The sequence below is a fragment of the Mustelus asterias genome, chromosome 8 (assembly GCF_964213995.1).
Source record: "Mustelus asterias chromosome 8, sMusAst1.hap1.1, whole genome shotgun sequence".
Lineage (NCBI taxonomy): Eukaryota > Metazoa > Chordata > Chondrichthyes > Carcharhiniformes > Triakidae > Mustelus > Mustelus asterias.
The window spans coordinates 94458631-94482087 of record NC_135808.1 but is presented as its reverse complement, the minus strand read 5'-3'; the positions used below and the strand labels follow the sequence as shown (position 1 = coordinate 94482087).

The following is a 23457-nucleotide window of genomic DNA, read 5'->3' as shown; positions in this document are numbered from 1 at the left end:
GTTTCGAAATAAACAGACAGTTCTTCTGTCTTCCATCTCATCTGAAAGCCAGCTCCTTCAACTTTGCAACACCCCTCTGCACTCAAGTGTCAGCCTAGATTATGCTTCAAATGCAAGAGTGGGATTTGAACACACAATTTTCTGACTCAAGAGGCAATGTGGGATACCACTGAGTCAAAAGGGCTTGACGAGACAGTGCGTGTGGATAAAAAGCGTTTAGGAAGTTATTGACCAGTAGCATGCTCCGGGGATAGGAGGAAGATGACTTACATAGAACATAGAAGATAGGAGCAGGAGGCGGCCATTTGGCTCTTAGAGCCTGCTCCGCCATTCATCACGGTCATGGCTGATTGTCCAATTCAATAGCCTAATCCTGCTTTTTCTCCATAACCTTTGATCCCATTTGCCCCAAATGCTACATCTAGCTGCCTCTTGAATATATTCAATGTTTTGGCATGATCAAAGAGAGCAAGGCAGAGTATATTCAATATGGTTAACACAAATCTGATAGCGGTTAAAAACAACAGTTGTGCGCCTGGTACACTCAAGATCTGTAGACCTCAACTTGAAGTTGCGAGGGTAAGTACCACTGGAAATGCCAGGGAAAGAAATAAGCAAATGTATTGGTAGGGATAAGGACATCAAAAGCAGAAATGAAGGAATGATTAAACAGGCCACTAATTATAGCAATGCTGTAATTGGTATTGGGTGAGAAGGGGAGTTGGAAATTCAGGAGCATATTGCTGAGGAAACAGGGTAAGCTCTTTTCCAGGAACAGAAAATGAGGGTACAACGGTTGAAAAGACAGAGTTAAATGTGGATGGTAAAAATGCAAAGACGAAGTGTCAGATAGCCTTTTATGCATGGTTGAAACCTCAAGAGTTGAAATGGTGAGACTGAAGGGGTCACTATTGGGAAGCTTATGTGATGTAAAGTTAATTAAAAACAGGAGCATGGAGATGATAATTTAATTGTAGGTTACAACTTCTAAGAACAGGGAGATTTTTGGAGTCTAGTAGGCGACAAGCATTCTAAAAGAGAATTTGGGATGTAGAAGATAGCGAGGTGCTTAAATGAAGAAAATGTATCCGAAGAGCAAGAGTACCATATGGCTAACCTTATTGTACCGAGCATGTTTGCATTAGGCTACATTAATAATTGACAGCATGAGCCTTCCACTCTGTTAAAGAGTTTGACAAAGGTTTACGTCTCCATAGGATTTTGTTTCTACACAATAGCACAAGAAATGTTTGTGTGGATAATGTGAATTATTTGAAGGATTGCTTGAAAACAGACCACTAACGACAGCAGTGTTGTAATGGGTATAGGGTGAGGAGAAGGGGAGGTTTTCTGTGCCTGTGATGTTATGAATCATATTTATATGGATATAAACTGGGCTGGCTCAAAACCAAGAGTGATTGCAACTAGTTTAAAAATCTTTGATTCTTCAGGATTTCTGGTGCTTGCTAGTTGCTGGTCGATGGTTATTTAGCAAACAGAGATGGTGACTGGTTCATTTCAGAAGTGTTGATTGGTATTTTTTTTACCTTTCTGAAAGTGGAGAGCTCATTTTAACTCCTGGCTGGAAGCCAGCGAGAGCAGTTGGCAATTCGAGTGGGAGTGAGAATCAGAGGATTTTAACTGACATGCCTCATTTGAATGTGCCAGTCAGGTGCTTAGCCATTTCCAGCAGAAAGTGGCAGCTGGCCAGCAACAGCAGATGCCAAGTCCAAGAGCACAAATATTGCGGGGGGGGGGGGGGGGGGGGGGGGGGGGGGAGGGGGAGAGGGAGAGGGAGAGAGAGAACACAGGACAGAAGAGGCTCGGACCTTCTTTGGGGGGGCCTGGAGGAGTTACAGATCTCAATTGTAATGGAGCAGTGGACAAACAATACACACAATCCCACAGGCGAGGGAGACAACAATCAGAAAATACTCATGTTTAGACCACCACACAACACTTCCAGCAATTATAGAAACAGATTGCTTGTCTGGTTGACGGGGATGGCACATAGAAAGCAGAAAGGAAGTGTCACAGACAGAACATGTCTACTTTGAAAACTGCTAAGAAATATTGACAATTAAGGAAATCAGCCTGATCTACTGATTGTAGTTCATTCGTACCCAGATGAAATTATGATGTTTCTGAAATTTGTGATAAATCAGCAATGGTCAATTTTGGGGTGGTTTGTAACTTCATATGGCAAATAATCATTAGCTGAAGAGGAGTGTTAAATACAGCCAAATTTTATTAACTGAAGCTTTCTACGTGCTCAGTTAAGCTACTGATTACATGTATTAATTGTTTTTGTTAAGTGAACTTATTAAAGATTTTGGTCTTTGGTCGAAAGATGGATCTTGCTATTTTTAAACAATAGTCTCAAGGGTGTAAAGAATAGTAAGCCTGGACAATTAGCCAGTCCAGTACCTTATTTTTAAAACAGTATTTTTTAGTGTTCATTACTGTGGGCCTCCAATATCTTTTTAGGGTATTTCTCCAGAAAAAATATGCATTTATATAACACCTCTCATGACCACAGGGTGTCCCAAAGTGCCTTCTAGCCAATGGGTTACTTTTGAAGTGCAGTCACCTACGCAACGTAGGAAACACAACAGCTAATTTGCATACACCAAGTTTCCAAAAGAAAACTAGCAGCAAGGTTATAACGATCAGATAAGTTTTTTTGTAATGTTGATTGAGGGATAAATATTGGCTACGGATAACCCAATGTTCTTCTTCAAAATAGTGCCACGGGACTTTTCTTTTGCCCAGCTGACAGGGCAGATGGGGCCACACTTTAACACCTCATCCAGAAAACCGCACCTTCGCCAGTCTTGATTTATGCATACTCTGCGGTGGGAATTGAAGCCACAACCATCTGACTCAGAGATGAGAATGCTATCAACTATACTTAGAACAACAAATATAAGATGATGGGTCAGGACTCCAGTGAGAGTAGAGTACTGTGAAGTAATAGAGAGCGGGCCTAGCATCAGGGTTGCCCAGAATCACATTTTCCTTTCTAACATTTACCACAGGATGTTCTTTTGACAATTTGTGGCTACAGGATTTTCTTATTATTATTTGATATTTGTTAATGCATTTCCATATTTTATATGACTGAAATTTTATATACTTAGGTTGTAATAAATGATGCTATTTTATCTCTTACTGAAGATAGAAATACAAGTTTAAAAAGTTATTTCCTCTTTTACTTTACTGGTGCATTCTGGGAGAAGTCGGACCAGCAACATCTACTAAGAAATGGGAAGCGAAAGATCTGGTGTCAAGGAGTGGTAAGCCTGAAACACTATATTAGTGTTTCCCTCCCTCCCTCCTCGCTTCTCGGCCTTTTGGCTAAGATGCAAATGAGATCAAGCCTTGGAGGAGGAGCTATGCCTACTCCAATCAGCTTGGATCACGTAGATCAAGCCCAAGACAGGAGGTGAAAGCCCTGTTTTGTCAGCTTGGATCGGGAATGTCTCAACTTGTTGAGACTCTGAATTGGACTTGATTTGATTGAATTGGAATAAAAACAAAAAAAAAGGCCACTGTGAAAAGGTAAAAGTGAAGGTAAGAGTTTTATAATTTTTCTTAAATAATTTAATTGGTGCTCGAAATTTCGGTCAGTGAGGTTAAGTGCTGCACTTGTGAGATGTGGGAGATCCGTAACGCTTCCAGCGTCTCGGACAACTACGTCTGCAGGAAGTGCACCCAATTGCAGCTCCTTACAGAATGCATGGATAGGTTGGAGCAGCAGTCGGATGCACTTAGGAGCATGAAGGTGGCGAAAAGTGTCATAGATAGGAGCTTTAGAGATGTGGTCACACCCAAGGTGCAGGCAGATAGATGGGTGACCACTAGAAGGGGCAGGCAGTCAGTGCAGGAATCCCCTGTGGTCAGCCCCCTCTCTAACAAGTATACTGTTTTGGATACTGTTGGGGGGGATGGCCTATCAGGAGATAACAGCAGCAGCAGCCAAAGCAGTGACACCATGGCTGGCTCTGTTGTTAAGCAGGGAGGGACAAAGAGCACTAGAGCAATAGTTTTAGGGGACTCTATAGTTAGGGGCACAGATAGGCACTTCTGTGGACGTGAAAGAGACTCCAGGATGGTATGTTGCCTCCCTGGTGCCAGGGTCCAGGATGTCTCTGAACGGGCAGAAAGCTTTCTGAAGGGAGAGGGTGAATAGCCAGAGGTCGTGGTACATATTGGTACTAACGACATAGATAGGAAGAGTGATAAGGTCCTGCAGCAGCAGTTTAGGGAGTTAGGTAGAAAGTTAAAAAGCAGGACTACTAGGGTTGTAATCTCAGGATTACTCCCTGTGCCATGTGCTAGTGAGGCTAGGAATAGGAACATAGTGCAGCTCAACACGTGGCTAAACAGTTGGTGTAGGAGGGGGGGTTTCAGTTATCTGGACCATTGGGGTCTCTTCCGGGGGAGGTGGGAGCTGTACAAGGAGGACGGGTTGCATCTAAAGTGGATGGGCATAAATGTTCTGGCCAGGAGGTTTGCTAGTGTCACACGGGAGGATTTAAACCAGTTTTGGGGGGGGGGATTAGTACTAGGAACTATGATGTTGTTGCCATTATTGGCAGCTTAACATTCCAGGATACAGTTGTTTCAGGTGGGATGTAAAAGGGGTGGGGGAGTTGCACTACTGGTTAAGGAGAATATCACAGCTGTACTGCAGGAGGACACCTCGGAGGGCTCATACAGCGAGGCAATATGGATAGAGCTCAGGAATAGGAAGGGTGCAGTCACAATGTTGGGGGTTTACTGTAGGCCACCCAACTGCTAGTGGGAGATAGAGGAACAGATATGTAGGCAGATTTTGGCAAGGTGTGAAAGTAACAGGGTTGTTGTGATGGGAGATTTAAACTTTCCCCATATTGACTGGGACTCACTCAGTGCGAGGGGCGTGCATGGGGCAGAGTTTGTAAGGAGCATCCAGGAGGGCTTCTTGAAACAGTATGTGGATAGTCCAACTAGGGAAGGGACCAAACTGGACCTGGTATTGGAGAATGAGCCCGGCCAGGTGGTCGATGTTTCAGCAGGGGAACAGTTCGGGAACAGTGACCACAATTCAGTAAGCTTTAAGGTACTGATGGATAAAGATAAGTGTCGTCCTCAAGTTTAAGTGCTAAATTGGGGGAACAATATTAGGCAGGAACTGAAGAATGTAGATTGGGGGCAGATGTTTGAGGGCAAATAACATCTGGCATGTGGGAGGCTTTCAAGTGTAAGTTGATAGGGATTCCGGACCTGCACATTCCTGTAAGGATGAAGGATAAGTATGGCAAGTTTTGGGAACCTTGGATAACGAGAGATATTGTGAGCCTAGTCAAAGAGAAAAAGGAAGCATTTGTCAAAGTTAGGAGGCTGGGAACACACGAAGTAAGTGTGGAATACAAGGAAAGTAGAAAGAAACTTAAGCAAGGAGTAAGGACGGCTAAAAGGGGTCATGAAAAAGCATTGGCCAGCAGGATTAAGGAAAATCCCAAGGCTTTTTATACATATATAAAGAGCAAAAGGGTAGCCAGGAAGAGGGTTGGCTCACTCAAGGACAAGTGAGGGAATCTATGCGTGGAGCCAGAGGAAATGGGCAAGCAATTAAATGATTACTTTGTGTCAGTATTCAGCAAAGAGAGGACTTGGTGGATGATGACTCTGGGAAAGGGTGTGTAGATAGTTTGAGTCATGTTGAGATCAAAAAGGAGGAAGTAATGTTTCTTGAGAAACATTAACATAGACAAGTCCCCAGGGCCTGATGGGATATACCCCAGAATACTGAGAGAGGCAAGGGAGGAAATTGCTGGGGCCTTGAGAGAAATCTTTGTATCCTCACTGGCTACAGGGGAGGTCCTAGAGGATTGGAGAATAGCCAATGTTGTTCCTTTGTTTAAGAAGGGTAGCAAGAATAATCCAGGTAATTACAGGCCGGTGAGCCTTACATCAGTGGTAGGGAAATTATTGGAGAGGATTCTTCGAGACAGGATTTATTCCCACTTGGAATTAAGTGGACGTATTAGTGAGAGGCAATATGGTTTTGTGAAGGGGAGGTCATGTCTCACCAACTTGATCGAGTTTTTCAAGGAAGTGGCGAAGATGATTGAAGAGGGTAGGGCAGTGGATGTTGTCTACATGGACTTCAGTAAGGCCTTTGACAAGGGCCCTCATGGCAGGCAGGTGCAGAACGTGAAGTCACATGAGATCAGAGGTGAGCTGGCAAGGTGGATACAAAACTGACTCAGTCAAAGAAGACAGAGGGTAGCAGTGGAAGGGTGCATTTCTGAATGGAGGACTGTGACAAGTTGCGTTCCTCGGGGATCAGTGCTGGGACCTTTGCTGTTTGTAATATATATATATATATATATATATATATAAATAACTGATTTGGAGGAAAATGTAACTGGTTTGATTTGTAAGTTTGCGGACGACACAAAGGTTGGTGGATTTGCAGATAGCAATGAGGACCATCAGAGGATACAGCAGGATATAGATCGGTTGGAGACTTGGGTGGAGAGATGGCAGATGGAGTTTAATCCAGACAAATATGAGGTAATGCATTTTGGAAGGTCTAATACAGATAGGAAATATACAGTAAATGGCAGAACCCTTAAGAGTATTGATAGGCAAAGGGGTCTGAGTGTACAGGTGCACAGGTCACTGAAAGTGGCAATGCAGGTGGAGAAGGTAGTCAAGAAGGCATACGGCATGCTTGCCTTCATCGGCCAGGGCATTTAGTTTAAAAATTGGCAAGTCATGTTGCAACTTCATAGAACCTTAGTTAGGATGCACTTGGAAAATAGTGTTCAATTCTGGTCGCCACACTACCAGAATGATGTGGAGGCTTTGGAGAGGGTACAGAAAAGATTTACCAGGATGTTGCCTGGTATGGAGGGCATTAGCTATGAGGAGAGGTTGGAGAAACTTGGTTTGTTCTCACTAGAATGATGGAGGTTGAGGGGCAACCTGATAGAAGTCTACAAGATTATGAGAGGCATGGACAGAGGTGGACAGTCAGCAGCTTTTTCTCAGGGTGGAAGAGTCAACTACTAGGGAGCACAGGTTTAAGATGTGAGGGGCAAGGTTTAAAGGAGATGTACGAGGCAGATCTTTTTACACAGAGGGTGGTGGGTGCCTGGAACTCGCTGCTGTGGGGAGGTAGTGGAAGCGGATATGGTAGTGGCTTTTAAGGGGCATCTTGACAAATACATGAATAGGATGGGAATAGAGGGATATAGAGGGTAGAGGGTTTTAGTAAGTTGGGCAGCATGGTCAGCGCAGGCTTGGAGGGCCGAAGGACCTGTTCCTGTGCTGCAGTTTTCTTTGTTCTTCACATATTCACCACTTTGTCAAATTAAGATTTCTAGATTCTTTAGACAATACACTTCATAGTGTTTCCATTGCTACAGGATAATACAAATAAGCCATGACATGTCAGTCTGTAATGATTTTTAACATATTTATGTCTTCTTTTTCAAAAAAATGTTCGTATAGGTCCATCAACTTTAATTGATGACTAAATGGTAAGCCAACAATTTGACGACTCTCAGGTGTAAAACCTCAAGAGAGCCAAACAGAGGTGGTCAGGGTCAGGAAAAAATCCATATCTAATTACAGCACCACCAATATATGAGAACTGTAACATCAGGGTACACATTTCATTGTAATAAAACAGCTAAGTAAATCATAAATCTTGCTGAACATTGTCTCATGAGGCAAAGATTCTGTATATACCTGAAGTGCATAAGTTGCCAATCTTTCTGATCATATTACATTTTAAATTAGTTGTTAAATTTAAATCTGAATATTGGGTGAAGCTAGCAAATAATAAACACATTCATATAGATAGACGCAGTGTGGCGCATTAAATCCTGATCTGAAGAACAATGACCTGAGTAACTGGAAATGTGGATGTGCTTTCACTGTAATTATTTATGGATCACACTAAAAGCTATATTGTTCAGACCAGCCCCTGGTGAATGTCACCATCAAGCAATCTGATTTTGCATTCAGTAAGCAGCCAAAATGAGAGATTTATAATGTGAACACACCTAAGCTGGTGCAGTGAATATTTTCTGCTTCCTTCAGCTAACACTGCAGAAAATGTGGCGAACTTTCAGCAAAAATATTTAAGGAGTACATAGGGACTTGGGTTGCACAGAGATCACAGTAATTTTCCTTCTCCTGTCTGATCAATTTACAAAAGCATCCATTTCCATTTTTTCCTGTAGGCATTGTGACCTGAATGAAGAGGTGATTTCAGATAGTCTTAAGCTTGAATAAATCCCTAACATCATCATCTTCCCATTTTGGCTCCAATGAATACTATTCAGGATCAAACATTAAGTAAATGCATTGAAATTCAAAAAAAACATTTCATTAGAAAAGAAATGACTTGAACACTTCCTCAATTAAGATACTATTGTGTTGTTTCTATGAATCACTTTTCATCTGAGTGCTTCTATACCTCGACTAAACAAATGAAGCTTTGAAAATGAACATTTATTCTTTCAAAGGAAGATTTTTTTTCCTGCAAATAGACAGATTTTAATCTGTCTATTAAGCCCAACATTTTAATCACATAACCTAAATCGGGTCGCAGTTATGCACATGTATGCAAATCAGGGCTATATTACATCAATAGGACCCTGATGACCTATTAATTGGCACCTGTTTGGGAGAGGAATTTTAACATACAAATGGCAATTTCAAATTGGATGTTAGACAGGGAAAGTCCAACAGTTCCTTTCCGAGTTGGTAGCTCAGTCATTAATCGATGAAGTTGGTGTGGTTGACCATAGGCTTCAGAGCGGCTGAGAAAGATAGGGAAGAATAATCCATCACAGTTAATAGCTACAGAGTGTTGTTTGTGACTTTGGTTCAGTCTAATTCTATGTTGTGGGAGGGGTGGAAAAGAAGCAGCCTTCCAGAATTGCCTTGATGGCAAAGGGATTTCTGAGGATAGATGCAAAGGTAGCTGAATATATTGCAATCTATTTTGCTGGTAAAGAAATCTGTGTGCTTCTTGCACTTCTGGCTGGACAATCAAGCTTTACTCAACAAAGTAAAATATGCCTTTCGTACACTTTTCCCCAAGTCAGTTAGACCAAGCATGAGAGCAACAATCCATGGTTATTCTGTGCTTCGCACTACAGGATTAACCCTAAGTTTTCACTTCATGCACTCAGTAAAACAGGTGAGCAAGTGACATCTGTATTATATATATATATCCACATTATCAATACTTACTTCCAAAAGTTCATCACCAATCTTTATTCTCCCATCTTTTCCTGCAGAACCATCAGGATTGATGCCAACTACAAAGATGCTCATACGTGATCTGTCCTTGTTGCCAGCAAGACTGAGTCCCAGACCATTTTTATCCTTTTCAAGCTCAATAATGTGTAGATCTCCTGGCAGGTCTCCATATTTCTGCCTGATCTTTTCTGTACCAAACAAAACATATAAGATGTGGACAATATTCAGTTGTAGCAAGGTGAATAAAAGAATATATGATTTATCAAAACATTTATGTGGCACATTTCATGACCCCAGGACACCCCAAAGTGCTTTATAGCTAATTAAATACTTTTAAACTGTGGCCATTGTTCTAATCAGGAAATGAGGCAGTCAAACCTATGCACAGCAAGATCCCACAAACAGCGATATTGACCAGATAATATATTTTCATAGAATCATTATAGCACTGAAGGTTATTCGGCCTGAATGGTCTGCATTGGCACTCTGTCAAAGCAATTTACCTTGTATGACTCCCCTGCCTTCTCCCTTTAGTCTGACACATTCTTCCTTTTCAGAATTTTCTAATTCCCTTCTAAAAGCCTCAGTTGTTCCTGCTTCCATCACACTCTTCGGCAGTGCATTCTAGATCCCAAGCACTTCCTATGTGAAAATGTTTCACCTCATGTCACTATTGCTTCTTTCACCAATTACCTTAAATCTGTGCCCTCTGATTCTGAATTCTTCCACCAATGAGAACATTTATTCCCTATCTACTCTGTTCAAACCGCTCACAATTTTGAATACTTCTATCAAATCTCTCAATCTTTGCTTCTCCAAGCAAAATTATCCCGAATATTCCAATCTTATGCCTGGACCCATTCTCGTGAATCGTTTCTGCATTCTCTCCAATGCCGTCACATCCTTCCTAAAGTCTGGCACCCACAATGGGGTGCAATATTCAATTTGAGGCCAAACCAGTGTTATTTACAAATATTCTATGCCCCTATTAACAAAGCCCAGGATGTCATATGCTTTATTAACAGCTCTTTCAACCAGTCCTGCCATCTTCAATGACTCATGCACATTTACACCCAAATCTCTTAGCTCCTGCAACCCCTTTGTAATTATACCTTTTATTTTAGATTGTTGCTCTGTATTCTTCCTAACATAACAAATTACTTCACACTTCTCTGTCTTAAATTTAACCTGCTACATGCCTGCCCATTCTATCAACCTATGTTTTTTTGAAGTTCAAGACTATATCTTCCCCACAGTTCATCATGATTCCAAGTTTTGTATTATTCACCAAATTGACATACCAAGGTCTAGGTCAATAATATATTGAAAGAGTAGCAGTCCCAACACTGACCCCTGGTGAACTCCACCACTTGCATTCCTCCATATGAAAAATCATCTTCTCTGTACTTCCTGTCACTCAGAAAATTTCATGTCCATGTTGTTATGCCATGTGCCATGTGCATTATTCAAAAGATTGTCCATTTAACAATGCAGCACTTCCTCAGTACTACACTGGAATGTCAGCTTCGGTCTTTGTACTCCGGTCCTAATTGCGATTTGAACTCCTAATCTTCTAACTCATAGGCAAATATGCTGCCAACTGTGCCACAGTTGACAATCGGAGCCAAATAATGCTTCAATAAGCACTAATTGCCGTTTTCCTCATGTTACCATTGCTTCTTTTGCCAATTACCTTAAACCTAATTGACTGGAGGTGGGAGTCCTGCTCCTCACTCGGGAGGAAGTCCCACCAATCTGACTGGCCGGTAGCTCTTGGGTCCCAGCAGCATCAGAAGCTGCAGTGATCAGGAATGGATCTGCAAACAACCCCAGAGTCTAAGTCCTGGACCAGGTAAGTGGGGGATGTCTCAGGGCAGAGAAGAGAGTTGAGGTGAAAGGGGGGAGACAGAGGGGTGGGTGAATTTGCAGGAGGGGGGGGGGGGTGCGGTTGAAAGAGAGGCCCGGTGGCAGAGGAAACATTTGCATGGGTCAGACCTTGTGGGAGTTCAGGGGGGGAATAATTGAAAGGAGGCTGTTGATGGAGACACTGCTCCCTTCCTGCCATGGGTCAGAGCAGAGTAACTTTCCAGTCTTCCTCCCTGCTCCTGAACGCCTTCCATTAGCATTTTGGTTGACCCTCTGCCTTTTCTTTACATACCTTATGACTGTGGATGCTTCAGCTCCTTGTTCAGGTTGCTAGCCAATGCCCAACTACCTTCCTGCAGCTTTTCAAACTAATCACTGACTGCTTGCTGCTACAAAGCACCACTTCTACTAGCTACAAATCTTCCAGCTGTTTTTCCATTACTAAATCCAAACTGTCATTGAGCCTCACTTGTAATACATGCGGTGGTCGATGTAGGTTGTACTTTCACAGCTTCACTATCGGCCTACATGACTAGCATTTCTTTCTTTCTCCCAACTTAGAGAGCTGCAGTATATACCTGGTCCAATGCTGCCTCGGTCTGCTTCCAAAAAACTTGCTTGCTTTTGTTAGCAAACAATCATGGATAAATTAAACAAATAATTCCCTACCCACATAGCCCACCTCCATGACAACATGGCATTCTCAAACAGAAATGTAAATAAATTATTTTACCTTCAACACAACTGTTCTATAAGCCGTAGTAATAAATTTCTAATGCTAATGGCACTCCATGACTGTCTTTCCCAGAATTGCTAGCTTTTAGCTGCTTTTACGCCCCTAAAGATAGATACGCTGGCCCTACCATGAGAGCCAGAAATAGGTTATTGTTCAATCAGTATAAATTATTGTTTACACCTCTCCCTCTGTCCTTGTAAGACAAACATAGGATAGCTTTTAACCGTAGTTAACTCCAGGCTTGCTAAAAGTGCATCTGCTTGTGATCAGATTTTTTTTAACCAGATGCTTCCATTAATCTACAGTGAACATTTAATTCCTAAAACTAAAAGTTACATTGTAAAACATATCAGTTACGGACTAAACATTTGCAACACATTGGAACACTGTAGGCCGCCTAGGATGAAGACTTGCCAAAAAAAAGAATTACCTTCACAAATGCAACATCTCTTTTTGACTTAAACTCGCATCCCTTTTGTCATTTAATATTTCCTGCCTCCCAACCTATTTTCTCCCCCTCACCACTTACAACCTCATCTTCCACTTTCTTTGTCCTTGCTCAAAGCCTGTCATGAAGGTTCAATGAAAAGTGCAGGAGGACATGCCCTAAAAATGAGGTATCAACCTGATTAAGCTACAACATAGGACTACTTGCATGGCAACAGTAACAGACAGAGTTAAGCAATTCTACAACCAATGGATCAGATCTAAGCTCTGCAGTCCTGCCATGAATGGTGGTGGACTATTAAACAACTCATTGCAGGAGGAGGCTCCACAAATATCCCAACCTCAATGATGGAGGAGCCATGTGTATCAGTACAAAAGATAATGCTGAACCATTTGCCACAATCTTCAGCCAGTAATGCTGAGTGGATGGTCCATCTTGGCCTTCTCCAGAGTTCCTCAGCATCACAAATGTGAATTTTCAGCCAAATTGATTCACTCCACATGATATCACAAAACGACTGAAGGCACTGGATATTGCAGAGTCTATGGGCTCTGTCAATCCAGTAAGAAGTTTAACAACACCAGGTTAAAGTCCAACAGGTTTATTTGGTAGCAAAAGCCACACAAGCTTTCGGAGCTCCAAGCTCCTTCTTCAGGTGTGTCTGGTGTTGTTAAACTTCTTACTGTGTTTACCCCAGTCCAACGCCGGCATCTCCACACTCTGTCAATCCTCCAGCCGTAGTGCTGAAGACGTATGCTTCAGAACTTGCTGTGCCCCTTGCCAAGCTTTTCCAGTTCAGCTATAACACTGGCATTACCCGGCAATATGAAAACTTGCCCAGTTATGTTCTGTTCAGGACAAATCCAACCCAGCCAATTATTGTCCCATCAGTAAAGTGATGGAAGGGGTCATCAGTAATGCTATCCAGTGGCACCTGCTAAACAATAACTTGCTCACTGATGTTCACTTTAGGTCTTACAAGGGCCATTCAGCTCCTGGCCTCATTACAGCCTTGGTTTAAATATGGACAAAAGAGCTGATTCCGGTGGTGAAGTATGTTGGTAGTTTTAAAATCAATAGTTGTAGTGTGACTATCATTTTGTAGTCTTAATTAATGTTATTTAGCATTTTTTGCTAAATTAACAAAAGCCATTGTAAAAACTAAACGTGCATTATTAGAAACCAGCCAAACCAGTCAAATAGATGGCCTTAACTGCCAGACGATTAAAGATTAAGTAATTCATTAATAGATGCATTAGTAAGGCTTCTGTAACACAAAAGAATTGTAGCTTTTATAACTGTAAGCACTTTACATGACTTATATATGATTTTTTAGATGTTATGAGAAATGTAGGCTGTAACCTTCCCAGAAAGGTAGCTGTGTGGGATTTTTACCATAATGGAAAAAAATTGATGTCACATAAATAGTAAATTAATTTTCCAGAGGTTCTACACCAGTAATTATGATCTAGTATGCTTTAAAAAAAATAGGATGCAATGGTCCCAGCATTTATTAACAGCAATATTATGGTATAAGATAGTAATTCTGATCAGGTCAGTGCTTTTCCACCTGTAGAAACTTCAATAGTGCACGTTATGGAGCAGCACCGAATCACAATGCAAATTCTGGATTTTTGTGTTTAATTGTGTACGTGCAGACTCCAGAAGTTGTCAATTTCAGAGGAGTATTGACCGTGACTCTCAAAATCTGAGCTCAAAAGATTCCACAACGCCTACAATGTCAAACTATTTAATGGAGCTATGAATTTGGGTGAAAACACAGACTTGCATCAGCTCAAATTACAAGCGTAAAGAAAAATGTTTTTAGGCAAAGTAGCCTTATAGTATGAAATACCCGATAAGAAGCAGTTTGTAGAATACAACCTTACTCAAAATGGCAGCAATGCAACTACTAAGAACATAAGAAATAGTAATAGGAGTAAGCCATTTGGCCTGTTAAAAGTCTTTTTGTCATTCAATTGATTGTGGCTTTAATTCTGCTTTCCTACCTGGTCCCATTACCTTCGACTCTTCTGTCAATAAAAAATTTGTCCGACTCAGTGTTGAATATATTCAATGACCCAGTCTCCACTGTTCACTGGGAAGAGAATGCTGAATGGGCCTCTGATAGAAGAAATTCCCCTTTCCCCTCTATTTTGATATTGTGGCCTAGTGGTGGTGCCAGATTTTTGCTTTACTTAAATTAGGAGTGCGGGCTCTTTGTGTCACTCATGTTTGCTTTCAATCGACCACACAGGCCGATAGTGGAGTGCAATTCACTTTTTCTAATTTTCACAAAAATAGCCAAAAGCTCCTTACAACAGTCAAACAGAGGTAAAATGACCTTCAGCTTTATCAACAACATTGCGGGCCCTTTTCATGAAGCAACATCACTGGCGTTTATTAATGTGACAGTGAAAATGAAAAATGAAAATGGAAGTCTTTTAATCAATGAGTGTGGGTTAATGTATGAATGGGCGAAGTAGGTAGGTAATGGTTAAAACAATCAGGGATGGAATGGAGCTCTTTATATAATTGCAATTTCTCTTGGTACCAGCTCATTGTACAAAACTATTCATAACTCAGCATTAATAAGACAAAACTGCCTGGAGGGTACTTACATACGGGGAAGATGATCACTTAAAGGGGTTGTCTTCCCATGGATGCAACCCTTGCTGTAGGCAGGTCCCTCTATTGGAAACAGAGTGCCTGAGAAATTGGAATGGCTTCCCCCTCGCCCATGCTGTAGATATGTCCCCTAGGGTTCAACGGGTGGCTTGTCCACATGGGATGGATGCACTTACTGCTGGTTGAATACTTAAGGGGCTCAATTAGTCTTCAGACCTCTTTCTTGACCCTTTCTGCCTGGACTCAATTGGGCAAGTCATGAAGGAAAGGTATGCCTTCCTGCACCATTACACATACTCCCACCTACCCCTGCCGCTGCCTTGATCTCATTTGCAAGGGAGCATTAAATTCCACCCCGGACTATTTTGGACCAGCTAAGAGGGAGGGGGGGCAGACAGGAATCTTCCAAATTTAGTTTTCCCTTTTTGGCCTTTTTTGTGGTTTTCTACCTCTTCCAGATTTCAGAGTGGCAGAAGAGTGAGCTATGCTGTTTCTGGCATCATGAATGTGGGACAAGCTTGTACATTATTTTTGTATGTTTGTATTTATAGTAAGTATTTATTAGTTTATTTTTCAAAGTTTTTATTATTGTAATCCTATAAGAGATTAGAGAACCATGTACTGTTCAGGCACTGAGAGGAACAAAGTACTTCAGAAATATCTCTATATAGATATATGGGCACTGAATTATTTTGGACGACATGAGCTGTGTGTGTGTGTAATATGTTATTAGGGTGAAGGCTATTCCAGGCCATGAGTATCCCAAAGATTCCAGAAGCTTTTACTTACACAGTTAAGAATTTTATTAGCAGTTATAGTCTAATCCATAAAACTAATCTCAAGGTGATTGGCAGTCACGATTATTTAAATGAAAATATTGAGGCAACTTCATTGAGGATCAATTCTAGGTTTAAAATGGAAATCCATGCTTTCCATGATGCCTTAGCTGATAAATGGCAAGTAACATTTGCGCCACACAAGCGTCAGGCAGTGCATCCCCAACAAGAGAAATTAACCATCTCCCCTTGACATTCAGTAGCATTTTTACCACTGAATCCCTGACTATCAACATCCTGGGATTTGCCATTGCCCAGAAAATTAACTAGGCCAACTATATAAATACTGTAGTTGCAAGAGTAGGTCAGAAGCTGTGGTAAATTCTTTATCTCCTGACTCCTCAAAGGCTATCTACCATCTTCAAGACAAAAGTGATAGTGTGATAGAATACTCTCCATTTGCCAAGATGATTGCAGCTCCAACAACACTTAAAAAGCTCAGCACTATCCAGGATAGAGTTGCCCACTTGATCAGCAATCCAGTCACCAACTTAAACATTCACTTCCTTCACCACCAGTGCACAATGGCCGCAGTCTGTACTATCTACAAGATGCACTGCAGTAACTAGCCAAGGCTCCTATGACAGCGCCTTCCAAACCATGACCTCTATCACCTAGAAGAAAGGGACAGCAGACACATAGGAGCATCACTATCTGCAAGTTCCCCTTCCGGTCTCACACCATCCTGACTTGGCCATACCTTCACTGTTGCTGGGTCAAAATCCTGGAAGTCTTCTCCTCACAGAACTGTAGGTATACCTACACCAGATGGAATGCAGCAGTTCAAAGTGGCGATTCCCAAGGGCCAATTAGGAATGGACAATAAATGCTGGCCTAGCCAGCAACTCTCACATCCCTTGAAAGAATTTTTTAAAAGGTACCACATCGCTGTCAGCCTTCCACAAACAGCATTTCTGTGTTTGTCCCACCATTAAAATGCACTGAACATCATGTAGTCGCTTCAAAGGCACAAGAGATAGAAAATCAAGTCTTGTCCACTTTAGTCGAACTACCATTTTAACAATAAGTGCAAATTATTGCCAGTCAACTTTTCTGGCACTGAAAATTAACCATTACAAGTGTCATGTTTCATTTCTTTTGGTTTTAATCATTGGAGATCTTAAAATATAAAATTTTTAATTTTAACACCCTTTTTATTCTTTCTTTGCATCACTTTTTCTGTCTTTTGCAATCTAGTCTTTATTTCCCTCTCTTCATTTCTCTTTCTGTACCTGATTTGATATTGAATTCACCCACTCTAATTTACACTTCCCCGTCAGTCCTTGCACTGAGTTCAATCTGATTGGTTACAGAGAGACGGAGTTGTTGTCCTGTTCACTCAGGTCCCACTGCTCGGATTCGCCTGAGGCAACATTATTAGCTTGCACTTTCAGCAATGGAAAAAGTGCATTGCCATGCAAAAAGTTGAAAACTACGAATCTGCTAGGCCAGTCTCACTAACAGCACGCACTGTTATATTAACTCTTCAGCAAATAATAATCTCAAAATTACCATTTCATACCATCATTCAGATAAAATTCTAAATATTTAATACCACAGGTAGAGTGTCTCACATCCAGCCATCTGATAACCAGTGATGTCCAAAAGCCGGACTTTTTTAAAAGTGGTCATGAAAGAATTTGAAGTGTGATTAAGTAAGTGAAACAATTTACTAGCTTGGTCAGAGAGTTGTTCCATTGGCATGATGGCTTGCTGAGTAGTTATTCTCTTCACGCGCCTGTTAGTTCCCATGCTCTGAGTGACCCTTAATTCCAGCCAACCCAGCCTATATATTGTTAGGGGAGTTGCACTTCTCTGCACAACTTCCACCTCAAGCGTTTCTATAGTGCTCCACTGACCTGAAGTGAACAAGTTGTGACCTTACCAAAGTACTATCTATCCAGTTTCAGTTTGGCTGCCTTAGATTAAGGTTTAATCGCTGTAAATCTTATCTAATTACTTATCTAAGTATTGTGAAATGCTTCGAGGCCTTCTTCTGAAAACTGTCAAGATCTGAAATCCGGCACAAAGTTAGTACCAAGGTTTTGATTTTGAAACACTCTATCCCGCACTAAAATTGTTTACAATCTTTGGCATTGTGGCACCATACACGAAGACAACTTCCAGTTGAGCCTAGCATCTGAAGTTTTAATAATAATTTCTGTCATGATCTTTAACTGCCAACACAAAATATGCTTTGAAAGAAATTATACATCTTTCAAAATACTTATAAATCAGTGAATTACTAATGTAATTTACATTGACTTTCCATGGAATTTGGCATTTCTTATGTTCATCAGGGCACTAGATCATAAGGATGAGAATTTTTTACAATTGCAATACACTGTCAGGCAAGGTACATCCATTCTGGAGAATAAAGAGAAAGGTCTCACTACATTACCTCAGTAAGGCACCATAGTTTTAACCTCTGCAGAACATCGCCGATATGCATTTTTAATGCTTCCTTTCACAGCCAGCAATGCAATGTTTGCAAATTATGCTGAAACTTAAACTGTACACCAGATGCTCAAGTTGAGATCGTCCTAACTTGTTTCATATAGTCCTGGAATCACCAGCAAAGAGAGTACATTGAATCTTCGGTCTTTACTACATTGAAACATTGGTCTCAGGGAAAGGATATGTATCATCCACTAGATAATCCACACCTTAGTAGACTTTGTACTTAAATGGGATATTTTTGAAATACATTTTTTAGTTAAATTACCAAACATAAAGGGACAAAGATAGCCAAATAATTTGTGAATAAATATTCAAAGGAATAAGAGAAGTCGTATCAGTTTAGTATATCCAAAAGATGGCATTGCTTTCTCCTCTTACTTGTGGTAGGGTTCCAGTAAATAAATGAATTATCATGAGATAATTACCAAAAACTTCAAATATACAGAGAGTTAACAAATCGCAATGAAACCCCAATTGCATGACTGTATCATCTTTCCAGTGCAATCAGAATTTGGCCAACGATTGGCAAAAAACATAGTTCTTAATGCTGTAAAAGAATAAAGGTTCACCTAGATCCCAAAATGATATTTCTAAACCAACCTTAATAATTCTAACCCATAATTGGTTGGAAAATTGGTCTTTGGAGTTCATACAGTAGTCAAGAAAAGCTATTGAAAATCTAAGATGAATTAGAAACAATTAGTAAAACTAGGAGAACAGGGAAGCGTGGAAATTGGGCAAGACAAGTCAAAGTCACTCAAAACATGTTTATTTTAAGCTCTACATATAAATGTTACAGTGATAACACTATTTTTGTCACTTGGAAGTTTGGTTTTAGTGACATGATTATGAACTAAAAATTTAAACCATCATTCTAGAGATTAGAATTGCCGTGAAACTACCACAAGGTTCAGGATTTAAGTTCTTAGATATGAAATTGGAAGTTTGAAGGACAATCTGTCCATTTTCCTCCCAAAACATTCTGTAGGTTAAAACCAAAAGCTCCTGGTAATAGCAACATAATGTTGCTGGAACATAGGATCAAATTGTACGTAACACAATTGGCTAAGAACACTTTTGAATATATGGTAGCAATAAGCAAAGCAAATTCAATAAAATATTTATACAATGAGATTTATGTTTTAATTTAAGTAAATCTTAACGATCATAGTTGTTTAATTTGAACAGAACTAATTCACTTCATATATAGCTATGATTGAAAGCTGAAATGCAAGCTCATATAAAATTAGAAGACTACTAGATTGTTACAATCATGAAAATATCCAATATAAGCACCCAAAGTAGAATATTACAATACTCTAATTACAGTAGCAACACAATTTTCCAATACAAGATGTAGAAATTGCTCTTTTTAAATGGGCAGCCTATAGTTTATTAAAAGGTCAGGCACAGTACACATTTGCAGTTTTGCATTAACATGATGTGCAAATGCCGGTGTTGGATTGGGGTGGGCACAGTAAGAAGTCTCACAACACCCAGTTAAAGTCCAACAGGTTTATTTGGAATCACGAGCTTTCAGAGCACTGATCTTTCATCAGGTGAGTGGCTGATGAGGTGAGTGATCAGGTGAGTGGCCAGTCACCTGATGAAGGAGCAGCACTCCAAAAGCTCGTGATTCCAAATAAACCTTTTGGACTTTAACCTGGTGTTGCATTAACATGAAATGTGATTTCTAACTCTGGTGCAAAGCTGCCCAAATCAATTATAGGTATTGTTTTCAAGATAACTAATAATGTTGCAAAGCAAAAAAAACCATGCTTTGTTTCAATTTCTCTTTTTTTTGTCAAAAACCAACTGTTCATCAGCATTTTAACATGAAAGGTCAACCAGCATTTTGATGGTGATAAACAGTGTTATGTATGATGGGGCATAGCCCCTTTAAGGGAATGGTCATGTGACCTGGTTGGGAATTGCCCTGAGTGGGCAGTCAACATTTGGAGCGTGGAGTGAGTAGACTGAATTAAGATCTGTGTTCCCTGATGCTTGGCTGTGGAGTAGTTCTTGAGGAGACACCTCAGTACTAAGATTTAACAAGCGGTTATGCACGCATTTGTACACATGGACAGAGCTTCACTTGCTTTATTTAAAGATCAATGCAAGGCCAGTGGTATAACTTGTGTCTTCTACCTCTAAGCAGATACTGATTTCAATTAACTATAATCTCAGAAGGCTTAAAAAACAGTTATGCATTTTAGTGCAGCAAAGACTTTTTTTTTATACACGTAGAATAGTTTTTCCCATTTCTATTAGCTGCAGCCACTTTTTAACCAGGATATTGGCTTAGCTCTGAGTAATTGACAGAAGGCTCAAGATGACAGATCCCCAATCTTCCAGCAATCACAGTATCTGTCTGCTTTCACCCACGCACTGTGGCCTGCTGACTTTATAGTGATGCTAGCCTGTGGAAATAAATTAAAATGTCATGCTGACTGAATTCAGGTCCTTCCCAAAATGCAACTTCAAAAAGCAGATAATGATTTCAGTAGTATTACAGCCTCAATGAAGTACACAGTTGCTTCCCAGTGAAACCATAATCATATGCCAATGGTGCACTCCACTATTATTTTGTGGATGTCATTCCATTTGAAAAAAAGCTCTATGGAAGGTACAGTTAATAATGGTCTTGTTTAGGTTATCCAAGGTGGAGTGCTCATTGTTAGTACCTCGATATCTATGAATCAATATGCAATGTTTTCCTCCCAATTATCAGTAGCAAAAGATTATGCAAAGCTTGCAGCACAACTGTCACAGCATGCTTTTAGAATAGAGAATACCATGGGTTGCTAAGCAACAAAGTAATCCCTCAGGATGAAAAAAATTGATTAAAGTCATGGTTGAACCTCTGTCTTTTTGACAGTAATAACAGTAACGAATGTTGAATGAGATGGATCAACAGTACTTTAAATCAACAGTGATGTAGTAAAAAATGTTGGAGCACTGAATTATGTTCATAGTTTGGGCACACTGGTATTGCAATCATAACTATGGCCAGATACATTAATTTTTATTTTTGCAGGTATCTCTCTTTTATCCTAATTTATTCAATGGGAAGTAATACAAATATAAACCATTGCACTGAAATGTAGACAAATAACAGTTAAAAAAAACCTTTTATTTGCACTTAAAGAATTGTAAACTAGAACTATATTTTTAAAATGCAAAATACTAGTGTATTGATGGTATCTGCATTTTTCACTTGAACAATGAATCATTTCCTATAAAAGCAGCTTCAATTAGACATTCACATCAAAGGTACTAACCTAATTCAAATATACCTTGTTCCCAAAAAAGTTGCAAGCAATTACTTCACTGGGAAACAATTCAATTACAATCAAGTCTAATTGTGGTTGCAGGTTTAGCAGGCGGCCACTTTGACAAAATCACTGGCTTCCAATTTCAAAACATTACGTTTAATATTTTGGCGACAATGGGAAAGAGGGAGAGGAATTGATTTTAAGCAGTTATGAAAACAAATAGGTAGTCTAAGTGCATCCTTTCTTAATTTTTCCTCAATTACAGAATGGATGCTAAATGTGCCTGAAATTTCAGATCCTAACAGTTAACAGTATCGGCAATCTCTTTGAGTCCATATCTATTGCACAAAAGTACTTACTGATTCGCAATTTGTCTGGCAACATCAGGATGAAATTAGTAATTGGATGATAGTGTGAAATGTATGATACTGGACCGCACATTTCCCGTTTGCTTTTGCATCGAGGTGGACGAGGTGTAAAATGAGTTGTTATCTTTGCCACAGGCCACTTTGTACTCCTGGCAAAAATAATTGCACCTTCATCATGTAGAAGTACTATAAAAAGGGATAGGTTTCTCCTGAACCATAGAATCCCTACAGTGCAGAACAAGGCCATTCTGCCCATTGAGTCTGCAGTGGCTCTCCGAAAGAGCATCATACCCAGGCCCAACACCCCCCCCCCCCTCCCCCCACTCTGCCAAACAAAATTTTAATTATTGGCCTTTCATTAAATGAAATGATTTTGTTTTGCTTACCCCAATGCCTTCATTATTGAAAAGGCTGCTTCAAATGGCGTTTTATGTATTATTGAAAAGTAAATTTGTTGGGGGCTAAAAGATCAAATGCAAGTGTTAACAGATTTAAGTTTTTAAATTTAACTTAAACAGTAAATTTTTAAAAAAGTATCTCGTACAAGAATCCATTATATTTTATGCGACTACATATGGCATACACAACTAGAGCGATATGAGATCGCAGGAAAAATAAGGCCCAAAGTGTTCCCTTCCTAATCTTATCCAATCACCTGCTTTCCCCATCCCTGTCACCTCCATTCAACTTACTATTCTTATTACCACTCATTCCGATCATTATCCCATTCTTCTTCCTCTTCAAACTAGATGCTCGGCTCCTTATATTCTCTCCCTCACCCCCGCCTTTTACAAAGTAATTCACCTTTCTCTTAACGATTTATCTACTTGTGCCAATTCCACGTTTTTCTCAAGGATGAGGTTAGAGAGTCCTTTGTCATCAATCTGTTTTGTTGCTATTCTTCCACTACTTTGATTGGTTTCAATATTTAATTCACTTGTACTTTATTTAATAAATCAACTCCGAACTGGAGAAAAAGGCAGATATATCTCCAGCAGATATAGTCCCCATGATAAAAAATAGAAAATGCTGTACATACTCAGCCAGTGTGACAGCATTTGTGGAGCAAGAAAAAGACAACATGTCAGGTTGATGACCTTGGTCTGCAATAAAGGTAGAAGGCAGGAGAGATTAAATAATAAAATGTTTCATAATGCAAGGCCAAAGGAAATAAGAAAGATTGTTCTTGAAGAGGTGTGAATGCAGAATCATGAACGGCTGCCATCTAAGTGAAAAGGGAGAGCAAAGCCAAGGGAAAACTCTAAACCAGCAAAGGGAAGTGAAACAAAATGGGGGCAGAGGTTACAATCTAAACTTGTCGAACTTAATGTGAAGCCCTGAAGGCTGCAAAGTGCGTCATCGAAAGTGGGGTTTCACTGCAACACTGCGGAGGCTGAGAGCAGTAGGGTCAGCATGGGAGCAAGCTCGAGAAGTAAAATGACATGCAATTGGAAACCTGAGCTCATACTTGCGAAGTCAAGTCAAATATTCCATAAACAATCACCAATCTGACTATGGTTATCACCCGACCTCTCCCCCTCCACCTCCGAGTAGAGAAAACCACACTGTG

The 23457-nt window shown here is 40.3% G+C and overlaps 1 protein-coding gene across 1 annotated transcript in view; it reads right to left on the bottom strand.

The window, feature by feature from the left end:
• patj (PATJ crumbs cell polarity complex component) overlaps positions 1–23457 on the bottom strand; it is a 364256-nt gene that overhangs the window by 123161 nt on the left and 217638 nt on the right. The window contains exon 30 of the mRNA XM_078218535.1: positions 9262–9458. Coding sequence (XP_078074661.1) covers positions 9262–9458 — 197 coding nt within the window. The remainder of the gene's footprint in view (positions 1–9261; positions 9459–23457) is intronic.